The sequence below is a fragment of the Arachis hypogaea genome, chromosome 15, assembly GCF_003086295.3.
Source record: "Arachis hypogaea cultivar Tifrunner chromosome 15, arahy.Tifrunner.gnm2.J5K5, whole genome shotgun sequence".
NCBI lineage: Eukaryota > Viridiplantae > Streptophyta > Magnoliopsida > Fabales > Fabaceae > Arachis > Arachis hypogaea.
In genome coordinates, this window is record NC_092050.1 from 158,779,497 (window position 1) to 158,801,667 (window position 22,171).

The window sequence follows — 22,171 nt, forward strand, 5'->3', positions numbered from 1 at the left end:
TCCGGGAAGATGAGGCTTTGCTAGCTTAGCTAAAATGTTTGTGTATAAATATGTGATCATTTTTTAATGCTAATCCCATCCCATTTATCACCACTTGATTCCATTCTTCCATTGTGATGAGTGCAATGACAATGACAAATCCAACTTGTTTCAAAATTCTCATGAAATCCATACTCATAATGTGCTTCATGTTGCAAGTAGTGGACCTTGTTTGTTCTAAAGAAAATGCAAAGTGTATAGAGAGTGAGAGGGAAGCACTCCTTCAATTCAAAGCTGCCATGGTGGATGACTTCGGCGTGCTCTCGTCGTGGAAGGAGAAGAGCAATTGCTGCCAATGGAAGGGTGTTCATTGCAGCAAACTCACCGGCCATGTGCAAAGACTTGATCTCAGTTCAGAAGCTGAATACATTGAACTCAGAGGAAAGATTCCAGAATCATTGTTGGAGTTGCAACATTTGAGGTACTTAGATTTCACTGGGATTCATTCCCAGGACAATCATATCCCTGAATTCTTTGGTTCTTTAAGAAATTTGAGGTATCTTAATCTGTCACATTGTGGTTTTGGTGGAAAGATTCCAACTCAATTTGGTTCTCTTTCGCATTTGAGATACTTAAATCTTCAAGCTAATTTTCTAGAGGGTTCAATTCCATCTCAACTTGGAAATCTGTCCAAGTTGCAATATCTAAATCTTGATGTCAATGATTTAGAAGGAACAATACCATCTCAAATTGGAAACCTTTCAAGCTTGCAAGAGCTTTATCTCTTCAATTTTGGTACTCTCAAAAATGGTGATAGTGGTGGCCAATGGCTGTCCAAGCTCAATTCTTTAACCCATCTTGATCTGAGTCATGTATTGAATCTTGAGAATTCTCATTACTTGTTCCAAATTGTTGCTAATCTGTCCAACCTAAGAGAGCTAAGTCTAACCAATTGTAAATTTTCGGATCATTCCATCTCTTCATTTTATCCTTTCAAGTTCAAATCATCAAATTCCTTATCTGTCTTTGATCTTTCTTTGAACCACTTCACTTCATCCATGATATTCCAGTGGGTGTCAAATGTCACCTCAAACCTCATTGAGCTCAACCTCAGTGATAATAACCTCTTTGAGGATCATGTATCAAATAATTTTGGCATGGCAATGAATTCTCTTGAGAAGCTTGACTTAAGAGATAATAAACTCAAGGGGAGCGACATGAAGTTGTTATCGAGTATCTGCACTCTTCGATCATTATACTTGTCCCAAAACAATTTTACTGAAGATCTTGCATCAATTCTTCATAATTTGTCAGCTGGCTGTATGAGGGACTCACTAGAAGAATTGGATTTGGGCAATAATCAAATCACTGGCTCATTACCTGACCTTTCAATCATTCCATTCTTAAAGCAGTTAGATCTTTCACTCAATCGGCTAAGCGGAAAGATACCTGAAGACATCACATTGCCATCTCAGTTGGAATCATTTTCAATCTCAGGAAACTCTTTAGAAGGTGTAGTTCCAAATTCATTTGGGAACACATGTACCTTGAGGTCATTATATTTTTCAATGAACAATTTGAGTAGGGAGCTTTCATTGATAATTCACCACTTATCTGGCTGTGCTAGAAATTCACTCCAAGAATTGCATCTAGAAGGTAATCAAATTTATGGAACATTGCCTGACCTCTCAATATTCCCATCTTTAGAGAAATTATCTCTTGATGCAAATATGCTAAATGGGAGGATTCCTGAAAATATTCAATTTCCACCACAATTGGAGACTTTGTACATGGGATCAACTTCTTTGGAAGGTGTGATTACCAATCATCATTTTGCTAATATGTCAAAGTTGAAGGTGCTGGATTTGTCTGACAACTCATTGTTCTTGACATTTAGCAATAATTGGGTTCCTTCTTTTCAACTGAGAGAGATATACTTGAGAAATTGCAAGTTAGGTCCATCTTTTCCCAAATGGTTGCAAACACAAGATAACTTGTTGAGCCTTGATATTTCTAATGCTGGAATTTCAGATGTTGTTCCACACTGGTTTTGGACCCTACCATCATGGAAGCTAGAATCAATGAACATTTCATACAACAATCTTACAGGTACTATTCCAAATTTTCCAGTAAGATTTAGTGAATACCCATCGATATCTCTGGCTACAAATCAATTCAAAGGTCCGATCCCACCATTCTTGCAAAGAGCTATCTCCCTTGATCTGTCTGATAATAAATTTTCAGACTTTGATTTGTTTGCATGTGCCAATGGTATAGTTGAACAATTAGGCAAATTGGATTTTTCAGATAATCATCTATCTGGGAAAATTCCAAATTGTTGGAGCAAGTTCAAGTCTTTAAGCTATATAGATTTGAGTAATAATAATTTGTCTGGAGAAGTTCCTACCTCAATAGGATCAGCTCTTCAACTTCAAGTGTTGATGTTGAGAAACAATCACTTAACTGGGGAGTTACCATTCTCATTAAGGAGTTGCACAAAGTTAGTAATGTTAGATGCAGGGGAAAATGAACTATCAGGGGTTATACCTTCTTGGATCGGGGGCGACTTACAACAATTGCAGATGTTGATCTTGCGAAGAAATCGCTTCTATGGAGGTCTACCATTGTCTCTTTGTCACTTAGCAAATATTCACCTTTTGGATATTTCTTCTAACAATCTAAAGGGACAAATTCCTACATGCTTCAAGAACTTCACTGCAATGATTAAGGGAATGGTTTCAGCAATGCCCTATGATGATCATATTTATTTTGTCAACAATACTTTGCAAGGAGCTTCTGATGGTCTCATGGCAGAAGGACAACAGTATGATTTAACTACTTTGTTGATGTGGAAAGGTGTGGAACGGATGTTGAAGAATGACAAATTACTTTTAAAGGGAATTGATCTATCAAGCAATCAGTTATCAGGAGAAATTCCAACAGAACTTGTGAGTTTGGTTGAATTGGTTACCTTGAATTTATCAAGAAATAATTTATCAGGTGAAATTCCTCTAAAGATTGGTAATCTTGCATCACTAGAATTTCTTGATTTGTCTAGAAACCATCTATTTGGTTTGATTCCTTCTAGTCTTACACAAATCAACCGTTTATCTATGTTGGATTTGTCTCATAACAATTTGTCTGGAGAGATTCCAACTAGCACACAATTGCAGAGTTTCAATGCCTCAAGTTATGAAGAAAATCAAGATCTTTGTGGGCCACCTCTTGAGAAAATGTGTTTCAAAGGAAAATCAAGGCAAACATCTTCAGCAAAAACCAAAGAAGATGATCATGATCCTTTCTACCAAGCATTTTACATGAGCATGGGATTGGGATTTTTTGTTGGATTTTGGGGCATCTTTGGCACCATTCTGTTCAATCGCTTTTGGAGACATGCTTACTTCAAATTCTTGAACAAGTTGACAAACAAAGTTATGTCAAGGTGGTAGTGAGTGGGCTGAATGCACCAAGTTGTTTAAACTATGAAGGCTACCTTCATTTCATTGGTAATGTTTTGTGACACCTAAAAAAGAAAATTGAATGTGTGATGCTTTGTAACAATTTTGCCTTTCACTTGTCTCATTCTTTAACGAGAAAGTTTAAGTGGAAAGGTGGGGTTTGGTAATGTGTATCAATGTATCATATACGTGTTTTGCTTTTGCATTTGTGCTTTAATATTTTGATAAATGACAAATAAAAAAAAATGTGTTATGTTTTTTACTTTTAAAAGCCAGATGTATTGATATATTATTTAAAAATTGTAAGTTTAATATAAATTTATAAATTAAAAATAAAAAAATAAAAATTATATTTTATTATTAGACTTCTATTTTCATATTAGATACATTCGTAGTATATAAGACTCCGTTTGGTTAGTGTTTTAAAATTTTGAGACATAAATACAAATATATATAAAGACATAAACACAAAAGGATAATTTAATGTTAAATTTGTTTGGTTACGAAGACATTGACTAAGAGACATAAAAATTAGTGTTCATATTCATTTTTTCGTGTCTTAGCTTTTTTTAAATATACCAAATACATGTTTATTGTGTTCATTTGTCATTTGTGTGTAAGCATGTCTTTAAAAATTTATGTTTCAATAACCAAACAATAAACATATATTACTGTGTCTATCTCTTTGATGGACATAGACATGAAACAAACAATGCCTTAGATGTATCATGCATGCATGTTTACCTTAAAGACACTAATTAACTAATTTCTTTTTATACTTAAAATGCTTTAACTTTTAGCTTTTGTTCCATATATTTGTAGTATATAAGATGCAGCATGCATGTGTACAAACCTATATATATAATTACAATAATTATGTTGACCGCAACTCCACAAGGTTAAGCCATTGACTAGGTCGATTGCATTGCAGGATTGCAGCTTCGACGTAATTTAATCAGAGTTAAAAGTAAAAAAAAAAACCTGCTGTAGATATCAAGAGTAGACATGTATAATTCAGAGTCTGTTGAACTTGTTTTGCACTCACTTCAGAATTTCTAGTCAAAGCAACTTGCTTGTATTGTTGATGAATTATGAGTTTGAGCGCAATCATGCCGAGGAATCCGAGCTGTGGAGCCATATTTATGGTTATCGTGGTGTTGATGTTGCATGTTGGAGTTGTTACGAGTGGGTGCATAGAGAGGGAGAGGCAAGCACTGCTGGATTTCAAGGCAGCTGTGGTTGATGACTACGGCATGCTCTCTTCGTGGAAGGGTCGTGATTGCTGCCATTGGAACGGTGTTCGCTGCAGCAACCTCACTGCCCATGTTATCAGTCTCGACCTTCACGGTGACTACATCGCAACGAGATATTCCTACTTAGAACGAACTTTGAGAGGTAAGATTCCCAGCTCGTTAGTGGAATTGCAGCACCTCAGGTACTTGAACCTCAGTTTCAATGGTTTTGAAGATTACCATATCCCTGAATTCTTTGGTAACCTCACCAGCTTGAGGTATCTTGATTTGTCATTTTGTCTCTTTGGTGGAAGAATTCCAACTCAATTTGGATCTCTTCCTCATTTAACATACTTGAATCTTTTTGCCAATAGTTTAGAGGGTTCAATCCCTTATCAACTTGGAAATCTGTCCAAGTTGGAGTATCTTAATCTCGATGTAAATGATTTCCAAGGAACAATACCATCTCAACTTGGGAACCTTTCAAGCTTGCACGAGCTTTACCTTGGCAGAACAGGTGGTTCTCTCAAAATGAATGATGATGGACAATGGTTATCCACTCTTACCTCTTTAACCCATCTTGGCTTGACCTCTATATTGAATCTCAACAATTCTTATAACTGGATACAAGCCATCAGTAATATCTCCACACTAACAAGACTCAGCTTATTCGATTGTGGACTTTCAGATCATTTTATCTCTTCACAAACACTAAGACTTTCCAAGTTCAAATTTCCTAATTCTCTTTCAGTCTTGGATCTTTCTTATAACACCTTCACTTCTTCCCTGTTATTCCAATGGTTGTCCAATGTCACTTCCAACCTTGTTGAACTTCACCTTGATTCCAGCCTCATAGAGTGTTCCACACCTGCCACATCAAATCATTTTGACATCACAATGCAATCACTTGAGCGGCTTTACATATCTCATGATCAAATCAGGGCCAGGGATTTCAAATCCTTTGCGAATATATGCACCTTATCTTCTTTGGAGGTGTTTGGTAGCGATTTGACTGAAGATTTGGAATCAGTTCTTCATAATCTCTCAGCTGGCTGTGTCACTCACTCACTTCAAGAGTTGTATTTAGTCAATAACCAGATGACTGGCTCAATACCTGATGACCTTTCAATATTCCCATTTTTAAAAGAGTTGGTCCTTTCGAGTAATCAGTTAAGAGGGAAAATACCTGACAATATCAGGTTGCCATCTCAGTTAAAGGCTTTGTCCATCAATTCGAACTCTATACAAGGTGGAATTCCAAAGTCATTTGGAAACCTATGTAGTCTCGAATCATTAGACTTGTCTTATAACAATATGATAGGAGAGCTTCCAGTTGCAATCCAGCACTTGTCTGGATGCTCAAGTCTGCAGTACTTGGATCTCAGCAATAATAAATTCAACGGAACCTTGCCTGACATCACATCAATATTCCCATCTTTAATAACATTATTTTTGTCCGATAATAAGCTAAATGGAAAGGTTCCCGAAGATATTCGTTTTCCATTGCAGTTGGAGACTTTGATCATGAACTCAAACTCCTTGGAAGGTGTGATCACAGAATCTCATTTTTATAATTTGTCTAACTTGAAGGTCTTGGACTTATCTGGCAACTCATTCGTTTTGAAAATTAATCCTGATTGGATTCCACCTTTTCAGTTGCAAGTGATAAATTTGCAACATTGCATGCTGGGTCCGTATCTTCCAAAATGGTTGCAGACACAGAAAAACTTGATCCAACTTGATATTTCCAACGCTGGAATTTCGGATATCACTCCAGAGTGGTTTTGGGCTCTATCAACAAGGCTAAAGACGATGGACATCTCATACAACAATCTCACTGGAATAATTCCAGATTTTCCATTGAGACTTACAGAATATCCTTCTATAAATCTAGCTGCAAATCAATTTGAAGGCTCAATCCCGCTATTTTTACGAAGAGCTGTGTCCCTGGATCTGTCCAACAATAAATTTTCAGATGTTACTTCATTTGTATGTGCCAATGATACAGCTGAAAGATTAGGCCAATTAGATATTTCAAACAATTATTTATCTGGTCAAATCCCTGATTGTTGGGAGAATTTTAAATCATTAGCTTATATAGATGTGAGTAACAATAATTTTTCTGGACAAGTCCCCACTTCAATGGGATCAGTTGTTGAGCTTCGTGTATTGATATTGAGAAACAATAGCTTGACGGGGGAGCTTCCTTTCTCGATGAAGCATTGCAAAAATTTAGTGATGCTGGATGCAGGAGAGAACAAACTATCAGGAATCATTCCTTCTTGGATTGGAAGCGGCTTACAACAACTGGAAATGTTAAGCTTGCGGAAAAATCACTTTTTTGGAAGTATACCATCATCTCTTTGTTTTCTAAATGGCATTCGCTTCTTGGATCTCTCGGTTAATCATCTGTGGGGCCCAATTCCCAAATGTTTCATTAACTTCACTGCAATGACCACCCAAGATAGGTTACTAACAGATTCCTATTATGATCATTCTTATACTGTCAACCAAACTCGTGGAACGTATCTGTATAATTATGATATAATTGCTTTGTTGATGTGGAAAGGTGTAGAACACATATTTGAGAATGATAAGCTGCTTCTAAAAGGTATTGATCTCTCGAGTAATCACTTGTCCGGAGACATTCCATCAGAGCTTGAGAATTTGGTGGAGCTAGTTTCATTGAATTTATCAAGAAATAACTTGACAGGAAAAATTCCTTCAGGAATTGGAAGGTTGTTATCATTGGAGTCTCTTGATTTGTCAAGAAACCATTTGTTTGGCTCCATTCCTTCTAGTCTTGCACAAATTAATTTTCTCTCTGTGTTGGATCTATCACATAATAATTTGTCTGGACAAATTCCAACTGGCACACAGTTGCAGAGTTTCAATGCCTCAAGCTACGAAGAAAATCAAGGTCTTTGTGGGCTACCTCTTGAAAAGCTGTGTTTTGTAAAAGAACCGCATCAAGAATCTGTGGTTAGAACCCAAGATGAGCATGATGGTTTTATTCAAGCATTCTTTGCAAGCATGGGATTGGGATTCTTTGTCGGATTCTGGGGGATCTTTGGCACTATCCTCTTCAACCGCTCATGGAGACATGCTTACTTCCGGTTCTTGAATAACATAACAGAAAAAGTTATGTCAAGGTGGCAACGGTGGTGATAAATGCACGCAGCAACTACTAGCTTGATAGGTAATACCTTCTTTTTTATTTATTTCAAGTTGATCTTATTTCAATTTTTGTTGATATGAAATATTGTTCAACCTATGGACTTTGAATGATGTTAATGATTTCTTATCTTTTCACTGATAGTGGATCGGCGACCATGTGCCCACATCATTTTAGTCAGGAAGCAAATAAAGCAGCAGTACTTTCAAATGATGAATAAAACTAATTAGTCGTTCATGAAGTGAGTGTGTGAAACTTTAAAAGTAAATAAAATGAGTTTGTGTATTTGTAACTAAGTACTAGCGAGTGTTACTTATTAATATATCAGTTTGTATTTGTGAATTGGTAACTACCAGTTACCAATCAATGTTGTGATATATTTGGTTTAGAAAGAGAATATGATATCTATTTTATATCTTTCATGGGATAATAGTCATCAAATCATTTTTGCATAGTAATGAATTTTTCTTGAAAAGCTTGATTAGCAGCTCAATATGGCTTAACTGAATTCAGCTAAGTAGGAAGATGGCATGATGTTAAGCAATCATTGTTTCAGATGCATCTTCATGTGACATAGTTGTTTTGAATTTTGGTGCATTTGATTGCATACCATTTAGTTGCTTTTTACCAATTTTATACCTAAGTCGCAAGAACTTTGTTTTTTCCTCTGTTTTGGACATGTACAACTATTAGTTGCTTTTTACCAATTTTATTTGTTGGATGATATCATTTTCAACTATTTATTTTTCACTTAAAATTTCTTTTAGAATCAAACGTTAATAATTATAGAAAAGAAAATCTTAGTATGAATTTTGAAGTGATTATAGGACACACAATCCCCACAGTAGAGCTATGCAAATGCACACTTATTGTAGATCTCTTGTTCGAATCCCTCCTATCCATCTCCAAAACCTACACCATTGAAGCCATAATCATTTACTTCTTCCATGCATTCATCATTGCTTCCCAGCATGCATGCTACTTCAATTTCACATGTTGTGGTTCATCACTTGCCCACTATAGACAAGATCTTAATTAAACACAACTCAATGATAATATTCATCACCTTATTGCATCCAAAAACCTACAATTCTTTTCTTCAATTCGCAGTTGTTGCATCCAAAACACGCTGTGTTATAGTGAACAGTGAACACATTTGAGGACCTATTAGAACCAAGACGCCTGAAAGCAATTTCCGAAGGTTCATGCATACTCATTTTATGGGAAATTAGACACCATTTATAAGGCACGGAAACAATCACCTAACTACGATTTGTAACAGAATCAAAAGAAGGCAACGGAACGACGGGCGTGACTTGCAACAACCATCAAGCAACTTAATGCGCGTCACTGCATTTGTTATAACAGAATCATATTTGCGTCCCTCTCCTTAATAACGCATTCCAATCCACCTCGTAACCGTTTTCATTCTTCTTTCCACACACTCTCGATATCTCTCTCTCACACAGAGTAGCAGCAACCACTAACAATAATGGTTCTCGAGATCAGCATTGAACCCAGCATGATCACCGAAGTCGAGACTTACGACTTCACTTACCGCCATTACCCTTACACCGTTTATGCCGACGACCAACGCATCCTCTGCATCAACACTACCTCTCCCCAAACGCTCTCCAAGTGGCTCACCAACCTCCTCAAGTCCACTCCCAAAAACACCCCGGTCATCGTTGGCGTAACCGCCGAGCACCAATTTACCAAGTACACCAAGCGCGGCGTCGAGGACCACAGCTACGACTTCATCTCCCTCTGTGTTGGCTCTCACTGCCTCCTCTACCCTCTTCCCGAACAAGCTGACCGGTACAACGCAAAGCAAAGCCCTAGGCCCCTTCGCGACTTCTTCGCCAACCCTAGGGTTATCGCGGTGGGAATGGAGATCGAAAAGGTGAAGGCAAAGCTGGAGAAGCACCACGGGATCGAGCTGAAGAAGGCGTTGGACCTTAGGGCGATGGCGGTGGAAGGGCTGAAGGAGGTAGGGGAGAAGGTGGATCTGTGGCGGTACGATCTTGACAAGTTGGCGAAAACAGTGCTGGGGAAGCACTTTGACGTGGTGAGGCCGGAAAAGAAGCTGGACTGGTACGATGAAGAAACCTGGTGGTATTTGTACAACGTGTATACGGATGAGAAGACTATGTTCATCACCATTGATACTTATCTTTGCTACCTCATTGGTTTGGAGCTGCATGGTATGATCCATGGACATGAAGCCGGTAAGAGCCAAGATTCTTGCAAGTCCAAGAAGAAGGTTAACAAGAAGAAGAACTCGTGTGGCGCCTTTGATTTCTGAGATTAGTAATGAGGTAATGCATGCATGGTTTGATTAGAGTAGTATATGACCGAGATTCCTTGCTAATGATAGTAGCTTTTACTCTTTCAATTCTTATCTGGATTTGGATATGGATTTTCATCATTTCATGTGATGTAATGATCTAGGGCTTGAGTGGCGTTAATCATTTTCTTTTCAGTTCTAATGATGCAATGCTTAATGAACAATTCCACTTTAATTTTTCTTCTAGATAATTAACACCAACATGCAGTTTTAATTTTGGCATAATTAGGAAATTACGATTCTAGGAGCGAACTGTTATATTGGAATATTTGATTTTAGCTATAGTCAAAATTTTCAACAACTGAAATCAACATGTGGCTGATCTGTGTTAAAAGAAAAGTCGTTCTCTTAAATAGCGGAGAATTGCAGCATCTCAGGTACCTGAATCTTAGTTCAAATGATTTTTGATACAATCATATCCCTGAATTCTTTGCTAGCTATAGTTGTTTGGATTTTGGGAAGTGCATTTGATTGCATACCATTTATTTCACATTCGCTCTTGCATATGCCTAAGCCACAAGAACTCTGTTTTTCTCTGTTTTAAATTAAAGTAATACCGTAATGAAAAAAAAAAAAAGTATAAATTTTTATTAATTTTGTTTAGGTTAAGATATATAAATTTTGATTTTGAGCATATAACTTTGTTTAGATTAACAAATACCTATATTTTAATTTTGAGTAATATATATATATTCCAGCAAAATATAATAATGTAAGAAAAAGGTTTTAGAATAGAAAAGAATAAGAGAGATTTTGACAAGAATTAAAGGAGAGAGATAATTTTATTGAAAAATTTTTAAAAATAAAATATACAATTACTAATTTTTTGATTGTCAATTACATTTCTATTAAAATTAGTAGTATCAAAAAATATTTTAAATTTAATATTATCAAGAAAAAATAAAAAAAATTATATAAGGACTAATTTAATTAATTTTTAAAATTTTAGGGATGAAAATGACTTATGTTTGAACTTTCAAAAACTATTTTGATTATAAATAACTTTTTTACATATCAAGTGTCACGTGGCATGCCACGTGTCACTGATATGATAAGTGGCATGCCAGGTGTCACTGACCTGACACGTGGCATGTCAGGTGTCACTGAGCTGACACGTCAATCAATCATCTTGTAACACGTGGTATTAGCCCCCACGTCATCATTTAACTGACGCAAGGATTAACGTAACCAATCGTGTATCTTTCGAGGACGATTTCGATTAACTTTATCTCTTTCGAGAACCAAAATGGAGATCGGATATCTTTCAGGGACGATTTTGGCTATTTCCTCCATATATTTTGTATCAATGATGATGATAAACTACTTTTGGTAGATCTATTGGGTATGAGATTCTTCTATTAATCTGGTCTTTTTCTTGCCTTTATTGCTTATCTTCTTTGGATCATTCTCATATTCATAATATGTAATGTGCTGAAATTTAATTCTAAATTATAACTTTTTTCATAATATTTATCTTTCTTGATAATGCATTTTTATTGTTTAGCCTAAATAAAAGGCTATGGAATCTCCGTTTTGTTTTGTTTAGTTGCAACTCTTATCTACAGCTACTTTGATTCAAAATTATTTCTTATCTTTTGTGTTTGAGGAGCTTATCCGTAATAGTTTAATATTTGAATTTTTTTTTCTCATTAATTAATTATTTTAATTTTTTATTTTATAATTGCGAGTTAATGTAGTTGTTTTCACATATCTTGTTTAAGTTTGGCACTATATCATTATAAATATATATCATTATAAATATTTTTTTAATTATTTTTTTATATAATTATGCATTATGATTTTGAGGATGCTGATGAAGATTAAACTGTTTATTAGAAGATATTTATGTAGGATATAATATTTTAATTTTTTATAGTTTATTAGTGGTAAATTCTAAGTAGTCTTATGTGTATTTTGATATGGATATGCTTAATTTAGTGTGAGATATATGAATATTTAAAATGATGTTCATTCCAATACTTTTGGTTCATTATAAATATATTTTGTTGAAAGATTATTTTTATTATTTAAAAAAATTATTTAGTACTATAATATATTTATTTTTATTTTATAATATTTAAATAGTTTAATTAAAACTACAAAATTATATATGTAATTATATTACTAAATATTAAATTGTACAAAAAATTATTAGAATATTATATATATACACAAAATAAAAAAAAATAATGAGGAATTTAAGGTTACACTTATATAGAGTAGTTATGGTATACAATGTTGCTACGCTTTAAAGGTGATGTAGTAGCAAGGATAAGTGTAATGTATTCTAGTAAGCATGGAAGCTGAAAAGCGTAGCTTTTGGTCTCAAACAGCATTACTTGAAAAGTGAACCCTATTTTCAAACGCCAAAAGTATAGTTTTTAGCACAAAAAAGCGTAGTCTTTAAGAATAGGCAACGGCAGAATAAGCATTTCTCACTAAAGCGTCTTTATAGTCTGAAAAGCGTAGCTTTTGTCTAAGACATCATTTTTTCTTTATTTTTGACTACACTCTTTAAGTATACTTAAATGAGTGTTTTTCTTGTAGTGTTTGTAAGATATATTAGTGTTTATGAATACTAATAAAAATATTAGAATTTTGTAAAAAAAAAAAACATTACAAGACCATTAAAAAAAGGAAAGAGTTTCAGACATAAAAGATATCATAGAAGGTATTTTCCTCTTCTTTTTCTTTTTAATTTTTTTCCTCTTACTTGTAAATTGGATTTTTTTTTCTTTAAAGTCATATATTGTAAAACGTAGCTTTTATTTAAGGTATCATTTTTTTTTTAACTACACTCTTCAAGTGTACTTAAACGAGTGTTTTTTTTGTAGTGTTTGTAAGATATATTAGTGTTTATGAATACTAATAAAAATATTAGAATTTTGTAAATAAAAAAAAATTACAAGACCACTAAAAAAAAGGAAAGAATTTCAGATAAAAAAGGTATCATAGAAGGTATTTTTCTCTTCTTTTTCCTTTTAATTTTTTCCCTCTTGCTTGTAAATTGGATTTTTTTTTCTTTAAAATCATATATTGTAAATTTGATTATTATCTTCATCTAAAGAAAAAAAAAAGGCAAAACAATCCAAGACTTTTTTTCTCTGGTTTTTTCTAATTTTTGTCCGTAAGTCTTGTGTTTTTCATATTTTTGTTGGTCTGGTACAGAGCCCATATATAAGGCCCAATTTTCGGTACTCAATTTTTTATTTTGTCATCACAGTAACATTCCAAGAGTTATCCGCTGCTTACCATTCTCACCACTTATTACCTTTCATAATCCTTCACCCAAGTGTCACACATATGTTGGTTGGTCAACACTTAATCAGCACCAAGTACCATTAATTGTGCCACAAGAGAACTGATGGCCACTCTTTTTTTTCCCCTGTTTTGAACATCTACAACTATTCGGTGTATCGAATCCGAATGTTTCTTTTAAGCTCTTAATTTGCTTTTTACTAATTTTATTTGTTAGATGATCTCATTTTTAACTATTTATTTTTCATTTAAAATTTCTTTTAGAATCAAGCGTTAGTAATTATAAAAAAGAAAATCTTAGTATGAATTTTGGAGTGATTATAGAACACACAATCCCCACACTAGAGCTATGCAAACGCATGCTCACTTATTAGATAGATCTCTCGTTCGAATCCCTCTATCCATCTCCAAAACCTACGCCATTGAAGCCATAATCATTTACTTCTTCTTCCATGCATTCATCATTGCTTCCCAGCATGCATGCTGCTTCAATTCACATATTGTGGTTCATCACTTGCCCACCATAGACAAGATCTTAAACACAACTCAATGATAATATGCATCACCTTATTGCATCCAAAAACCTACAATTCTTTTCTTCAATTCGCAGTTGTTGCATTCAAAACACGCGGTGTTATAGTGAATTAGACACCATTTATAAGGCACTGAAACAATCACATAGGCTGCATTTGTTTATAGAGACAGGACACCGAAACAGGAACATAGAAACACATTTATAGAGACAGGGTATTAAGATACAGAAAGGACATAAGAATACTATTAAGGATACAACTTTATTTTTATTTTTTCTTTTATTATTTTTATTAATTTTTTATAATTATATTTTTTATTATTATATTTTTCATCTCAAATTTTTTAAATGAAAAAAATGAGAATAAATTGAATTTTAATAATTTGTTCTAGTTTATCACCAAACAGAATACAAGAATACAATTTTGTGTCTTTACTCTTTATTCTTCAATATCTTATCCTATCTTATTCTCAGTGTCTTGTCCTATCCCGTCCTGTTTTCAGAAACAAACACAGCCCTAACTACGATTAAGTATGTGTGCCACTCATAATTATTTTGAAATAGCACTTGATACTATATATAGGGCCCGTTTGGATAGGTTCATAAGTGACTTTTTTTAACTTTTAACTTATGAAAATGTGTAGTATTAATGTCTGGTATAATTTTCAAAGTAAAATTGCAACTTTCTAAAAAGCTATTTTAGTGCTTAAGGAGAAGTTAAAAAAATGACTTCTCTCATAATAAAAAGCTTTTTATCACTTTTCTCTTAAAATAAGTACTTTTAAAACTAAAAAATCAAACACAAAATAACTTATTTATAAACTATTTTTAGTATAAGCATTTATTATTTAAGCTATTTTTTCAAAAGTAACTTAATTAAATTATTTATCCAAACTTGACCATAGTCACACATTGGAAAAATACCAATGCAAAGTTGTAGAGAAATCATGTTGTACCAAGTATAATTTTTATAAAGTATAAAAAAAAGAGTCAATTTTTTTTCTATTTGATTTTGATAATTCCAAGTATAAATTATAGAAAAGAAAATCTTAGTATAAATTATTTGATTTATAATATAAAATACATAAGAATAGAATAATTTTTTAATAAATAAAATTAATTAATGTCAAATAATGAAATAAATATGACAATGTTTTTAGAAAATACATTAATAATGGTATTAAATTTATTATTAATTAAGATATAATGCTAATTAATATTATTAGATGAGGAAGGATAATAAAAAAATAAATTTAAAATTCTATCAAAATTATAATTTGGTATAAGAATTTATGTGACAATCAAATAAGTTAGAAGAGATGCTACTTTTTAGTGGCAAAAAATATAAGTATTAACTTTTATACAGATATAAACAAAATAGAAGAGAGTTCAAATATTTTAAGTTAAATTAGATATAGAATTCATCCATAATTTTCATCTTATTTTTTTTACTTGTAGTCTTGTAGAGCTAATAGAAGTAATAGGAAATGGTAAAATTATTCAAATAATAATGACACTTTATTTACAAGGATATTGGCTATCAACAATCATATCGTGGAAAATGGTGTCATTGAATTCAAAGTGGGGGTGAAACATGGTAGAAAGATAATTTGATGACTTTGAATCGTGCATGTAAAACGCCATGGATACTAGTAGATGAAAAGTTTGACTTAAAGATGAGTGCCAACAATGTGATGCTTGTACTTTTCATTTGGTTGACCAAAAAAAGGAGGGAGAAAGAAGAGGAGTCAAGGAATTGTAATAGCTGGCATGGTCGGTGTAAGTGTGGAAGCTGCAACAATGTTTATTCTTTTCTGTTCTAATTTTTATTGATACATACATCAATTGAACCAAGTATGAAGTTTATAATATAAATAAATTAAATGAGAGTTTAAATATCTTTAAATTGCCAATTATAGAGAAAGTCTAGGGGACCAGCAGATTTTGTGTTTTTTAGCCATCAATTAGCCATCAATGATATTTTTAATGGTATAAGATTATATTTAATGGTGTAAAATCATTTAATTTTTTTTTTTGTTAAATGCCGGCCAGAATTTAATAAAAGTGCTGGCCCTAACACTCCTCTTATATATATAATTTATCCATAAAAATTTTCATCCCTTTGTTTTTTAACTTCTAGAGTTAATAGAAAACAATAAAAATATTTAAATAATAATGACTTTTTCTTTACAAGGATATTGGATATCAACATCATATAGTGGATAATAGCGGAATTTGGGTGTATTATTAGAGATTCTAAGGAAAATTGGATCTCGGGCTGCTCTGGAAGCATTTCCCCTTGGTCTATAATCAGATGTGAATTATTTGCTGCTTGGAGAGGGTTGGTTTTAGCTTGAGATTGCGGTTTGAGGAATATTATATGTGAAACAGATTGCCTTGACATTCTGCCCATCATGCATGAGCTTACAAGTGGGTATCCATCTGAAGTAACAGATTTGGTTCACAAGATTCAGGAGCTTTTATCTCGTCCTTGGCTTGTTCACGTTGAATGGGTGTCCCGAGAAGCAAATAGAACTGCGGATTGGATGGCTAAATATGGTGCCAAGAGTAATTCTAATCATGTTATTTGGTCTGAGCCTGAGCCTGGTGTTGATCTCCAACGAATCATCCGCTCGGATTTAGAATAGTTTTTGCTTTGTTTCTTTCCTTGTTTAGTCACCAAAAAAAAATATAGTGGATAATAGTGTCATTGAATTCAAAGTTGCATGCAGCCTGGAGTATAGAAATACTCTGGAAATTTAGTGCGACATTATAGTAATAGTAATTCATAGCAACGAATCGTGGTGCTCTACTATATATTGGATCCATATATGGTGCTATAACAGGCACATTCTTGAGTTCATACTTCACTTGTGATGAGCGTAGTCATGATGAAGATGAATAATCTGATTCTGATTGAAGTTGTTTTACTCTTTGTTACGGTGGACCTTCTTCTTGTTTGTGCTACTGCAGCAGGAGGAGCGGTGAAGTGCGCAGAGCGGGAGAGGCAAGCACTGCTGGATTTCAAGGCCGCCATGGTTGATGACTACGGCATGCTCTCTTCCTGGAAGGGTCGTGATTGCTGCCATTGGAACGGTGTTGGCTGCAGCAACCTCACTGCCCATGTAATCAGTCTCGACCTTCACGGTGACTACTACTTAGAACCATTTTTGAGAGGTAAGATTCCCAGCTCGTTAGTGGAATTGCAGCACCTCAGGTACTTGAACCTCAGTTTCAATCGTTTTGAATATAACCATATCCCTGAATACTTTGGTAACCTCACCTGCTTGAGGTATCTTGATTTGTCATCTTGTGGCTTCGGTGGAAGAATTCCAACTCAATTTGGATCTCTTCCTCATTTAACATACTTGAATCTTAATAGGAATGAATTAGAGGGTTCAATTCCTTATCAACTTGGAAATCTGTCCAAGTTGCAGTATCTTGATCTCTCGGAAAATGCTTTACAAGGAACAATACCATCTCAACTTGGGAACCTTTCAAGCTTGCACGAGCTTTCCCTTGGCGGTACAGGTGATTCTCTCAAAATGAATGATGATGGAGAATGGTTATCCACTCTTACCTCTTTAACCCATCTTGGCTTGAGCTCTATATTGAATCTCAACAATTCTTATAAATGGATACAAGCCATCAGTAATATCTCCACACTAACAGAACTAGTCCTATTCGATTGTGCACTTTCAGATCATTTTATCTCTTCACAAACACTAAGACTTTCCAAGTTCAAATTTCCTAATTCTCTTTCAGTCTTGGATCTTTCTTATAACACCTTCACTTCTTCCCTGTTATTCCAATGGTTGTCCAATGTCACTTCCAACCTTGTTGAACTTTACCTTGATTCCAGCCTCTTAGAGGGTTCCACACCTGCCACATCAAATCATTTTGACATCACAATGCAATCACTTGAGCGGCTTTACATATCTCATGATCAAATCACGGCCAGGGATTTCAAATCCTTTGCGAATATATGCACCTTATCCTCTTTGTCGGTGTTTGATAGCAATTTGACTGAAGATTTGGAATCAATTCTTCATAATCTCTCAGCTGGCTGTGTCACTCACTCACTTCAAGAGTTGTATTTGGGCTATAACCAGATCACTGGCACAATACCTGATGACCTTTCAATATTCCCATTTTTAAAAAAGTTGTCCCTCTTCAAAAATCAGTTAAGAGGAAAAATACCTGACAATATCAGGTTGCCATCTCAGTTAAAGGCTTTGTACATCATTTGGAACTCTATAGAAGGTGGAATTCCAAAATCATTTGGAAACATATGTAGTCTCGAATCATTAGACTTGTCTTATAACAAGATGACAGGAGAGCTTCCAGTTGCAATCCAGCACTTGTCTGGATGCGCAAGATACTCACTCCAACATTTGTATCTCCAAAATAACCAATTCAACGGAACCTTGCCTGACATCTCATCAATATTCCCATCTTTAATAACATTATCTTTGTCCCAAAATAAGCTAAATGGAAAGGTTCCCGAAGATATTCGTTTTCCATCGCAGTTGAAGACTTTGATGATGAACTCAAACTCCTTGGAAGGTGTGATCACAGAATCTCATTTTTATAATTTGTCTAACTTGAAGGTCTTGGGATTATCTGGCAACTCATTCGTTCTGAAAATTAATCCTGATTGGATTCCACCTTTTCAGTTGCAAGTGATAATGTTGCAACATTGCATGGTGGGTCCGTATCTTCCAAAATGGTTGCAGACACAGAAAAACTTGATGCAACTTGATATTTCTAATGCTGGAATTTCGGATATCACTTCAGAGTGGTTTTGGGCTCTATCAACAAGGCTAAATGGGATGAACATTTCGTACAACAATCTCACTGGAATAATTCCAGATTTTCCATTGAGGCTTACGGAATATCCTTCTATAAATCTAGCTTCAAATCAATTTGAAGGCTCAATCCCGCTTTTTTTACGAAATGCTGTGTCCCTGGATCTGTCCAACAATAAATTTTCAGATGTTACTTCATTTGTATGTGCCAATGATACAGCTGAAAGATTAGGCCAATTAGATATTTCCAACAATTATTTATCTGGTCAAATCCCTGATTGTTGGGAGAATTTTAAATCATTAGTTTATATAGATGTGAGTAACAATAATTTTTCTGGACAAGTCCCCACTTCAATGGGATCAGTTGTTGAGCTTCGTGTATTGATATTGAGAAACAATAGCTTGACGGGGGAGCTTCCTTTCTCGATGAAGCATTGCAAAAATTTAGTGATGTTGGATGCAGGAGAGAACAAATTATCAGGAATCATTCCTTCTTGGATTGGAAGCAGCTTACAACAACTGCAAATGTTAAGCTTGCGGAAAAATCACTTTTTTGGAAGTATACCATCATCTCTTTGTTTTCTAAATGGCATTCGCTTCTTGGATCTCTCGGTTAATCATCTGTGGGGCCCAATTCCGAAATGTTTCATTAACTTCACTGCAATGACCACCCAAGAAAGGTTCTTACCAGATTCCTATTATGATCATTCTTATACTGTCAACCAAACTCGTGGAACGCATCTGTATAATTATGATATAATTGCTTTGTTGATGTGGAAAGGTGTAGAACACATATTTGAGAATGATGAGCTGCTTCTAAAAGGTATTGATCTCTCAAGTAATCACTTGTCAGGAGACATTCCATCAGAGCTTGAGAATTTGGTGGAGCTAGTTTCATTGAATTTATCAAGAAATAACTTGACAGGAAAAATTCCTTCAGGAATTGGAAGGTTGTTATCATTGGAGTCTCTTGATTTGTCAAGAAACCATTTATTTGGCTCCATTCCTTCTAGTCTTGCACAAATTGATTTTCTCTCTGTGTTGGATCTATCACATAATAATTTGTCTGGACAAATTCCAACTAGCACACAGTTGCAGAGTTTCAATGCCTCAAGTTACGAAGAAAATCAAAATCTCTGTGGGCTTCCTCTTGAAAAAATGTGTCCTAAGGACGGGCCACATCAAGAATCTTTGATCAAAACCCAAGACGAAAATGATGGTTTTATTCAGGCATTCTTTGCAAGCATGGGATTGGGATTCTTTGTTGGATTTTGGGGGATCTTTGGCACTATCCTCTTCAATCGCTCATGGAGACATGCTTACTTCCGGTTCTTGAACAACATAACAGAAAAAGTTATGTCAAGGTGGCAACGGTGGTAATATATGCAACAACTACTAGCTTGATTGGTAATACTTATTTGTTTATTTATTTATTTTAAGTTGATCTTATTTCAATTTTCGTTGATATGAAATATTGTTCAATTTATGGACTTTGAATGATGTTAATGATTTCTTATCTTTTCACTGATAGCGGATCAGCGACCATGTGCTGGCATCATTCTAGTCAGGTAGCAAATAAAGCAGCAGTACTTTCAAGGGATTAACAAAACTAAGTAGTCGTTCATGAAGTGAGTTTGTGAAACTTTAAAAGTAAATAAAATGAGTTGTGTATTTGTAACTAAGTACTAGTGATTGTTACTTATTGATATATCAGTTTGTATTTGTGAATTGTAACTACCAGTTACCAATCAGTATTATGATGTATTTGGTTTAGACAAGAGAATATGATGTCTATTTTATATCTTTCATGGGATAATAGTCACCAAATCATTTTTGCATGGCAATGAATTTTCTTGAGAAGCTTGACTAGCAGTTCAATATGGCTTAACTGAATTGAGCTAAGTAGGAAGATGGGAAGATGTTAAGCAATCATTGTTTCAGATGCATCACAGTCATGCATGTGACATAGTTGTCTTGGATTTTGGTGCATTTGGTTGCATAACATTTATCTCACATTCTCTCTTTGCATATACCTAAGCCACAAGAACTCTGTTTTTCCCGTTTTAGATGCCTACTTCTTCTGCTTCCTTGCATTCATCATTGCTTCCCAGCTGCAATTCTTTTCTTCAATTCGCAGTTGTTGCATCCAAAACACGCGGTGTTATATATTGAACACATTTGAGGCCTTATTAGAACCAAGAAACCTCAAAGCAAATGGCCTATGAGTTGGAGAGAAGTGGCCAAAGGCGTTAGGGATAAAACAGAGTCGGATCAGAAGCAAACCAAAAAGCTGCAGTTTTGGGTGAAGATGGTTTCTTCTCTCATTTTGCATTCACCAACAATCTCAATCATTTAATTTAATTTATCTTCTTTCAGACCTATTATGATACACGTGAGACTCAATCTATATGTGTTAATTAGCTAGATCAATATATAGATAGATCATGCAAGTTGGGGGAAAAAAAGTGAGTTTAGTGGTTAACGTGTTATGTTTTAACAAAAATTAATTCATTTAATTCAACCATTTGACTCATGACAAAATACAACAAGAATACACATATTTTTTACATACATTTTAATAATAGTTATCTTATCTCACACGAAAAATATATATAGAAAAAAAAAAGAGAAAAAAACACATGTAAAGCAATGTATAATTACAAAATTGGCATTGTCAAAAACTTTTAAAGAAAATGAGGTCTGGTTAAAACGTGCCTTAAAATAACATCTGTTAAAGTAAGCAAAAGTGAAAAGCTTTTGTTAAAGTACTTATTTTTTTTATGTTACCAATATAAAATGCATAAAAATATAGAAACTGATTATTGTGTTTGATGATTAGAAACTGAAACTAAAATTTTAATCGTGAGATACAAAATTTCAGTCGTTTCAGTACCTCTAAAAAGTAGAGATACAGGAGACTGGAATTTATAGGAACAAAAACTGAAACTTTAATAACATTTTTTTCAAAAAATACCATCATTTAACTTTTCAAATTTTAAATATATTCCTCAATCTCTATATTTATCTTAAATTAAATATGATACTAAGATATAACTTAATTCAGTATAAAGACTTAATTTAGTCCATGTCTCTCAGTATCAGTCTTCTTTCCAAACACATCTTTAGAGACTTTTTAAAATGTTTTAATAGATCTGTTCAAAAATCTAAGTCTAGTTTAAACGATTTCATACTAATTGGCCCTCTAATTTGGGTTTGCCGCAATAATAAAAATGTAAGGATTAATTTAGATTGGTGGTTTATTGTGGTGTTGCACAATGTTAATTTGGAGGTGCATACCATAAATGGAGGTTCTATTGGGTGAGGACTTTGCATGTTGTTGTTGAACTTATAATCATTTTTTTGAATAAACTGAGATCTCCTT

The 22,171-nt window shown here is 34.1% G+C and overlaps 3 protein-coding genes across 3 annotated transcripts; all 3 read left to right on the forward strand.

Moving 5' to 3' along the window:
* The first annotated feature begins 179 nt into the window (after positions 1–179).
* On the forward strand, positions 180–3,428 carry LOC112749438 (receptor-like protein EIX2). The gene has a single exon (XM_025797687.3). It carries the CDS (start codon positions 180–182, stop codon positions 3,426–3,428), a length of 3,249 nt encoding a protein of 1,082 aa, XP_025653472.3.
* A 902-nt stretch (positions 3,429–4,330) lies between these two features.
* On the forward strand, positions 4,331–8,319 carry LOC112751873 (receptor-like protein EIX2). Its single transcript, XM_025801163.3, has 2 exons — positions 4,331–7,868; positions 7,989–8,319. Exon 1 carries the CDS (start codon positions 4,529–4,531, stop codon positions 7,835–7,837), a length of 3,309 nt encoding a protein of 1,102 aa, XP_025656948.1. The 5' UTR covers positions 4,331–4,528; the 3' UTR covers positions 7,838–7,868; positions 7,989–8,319.
* An 8,364-nt stretch (positions 8,320–16,683) lies between these two features.
* Positions 16,684–20,597, forward strand: LOC112751874 (receptor-like protein EIX2). The gene is made up of 2 exons (XM_025801164.3): positions 16,684–20,196; positions 20,321–20,597. Exon 1 carries the CDS (start codon positions 16,858–16,860, stop codon positions 20,167–20,169), a length of 3,312 nt encoding a protein of 1,103 aa, XP_025656949.1. The 5' UTR covers positions 16,684–16,857; the 3' UTR covers positions 20,170–20,196; positions 20,321–20,597.
* Positions 20,598–22,171: the final 1,574 nt, after the last annotated feature.

Bases quoted from the DNA above. Each gene is read 5' to 3' on its own strand.
- LOC112751873 (XM_025801163.3), top strand. From the start codon at position 4,529: ATGAGTTTGAGCGCAATCATGCCGAGGAATCCGAGCTGTGGAGCCATA.
- LOC112749438 (XM_025797687.3), top strand. From the start codon at position 180: ATGTGCTTCATGTTGCAAGTAGTGGACCTTGTTTGTTCTAAAGAAAAT.
- LOC112751874 (XM_025801164.3), top strand. From the start codon at position 16,858: ATGAGCGTAGTCATGATGAAGATGAATAATCTGATTCTGATTGAAGTT.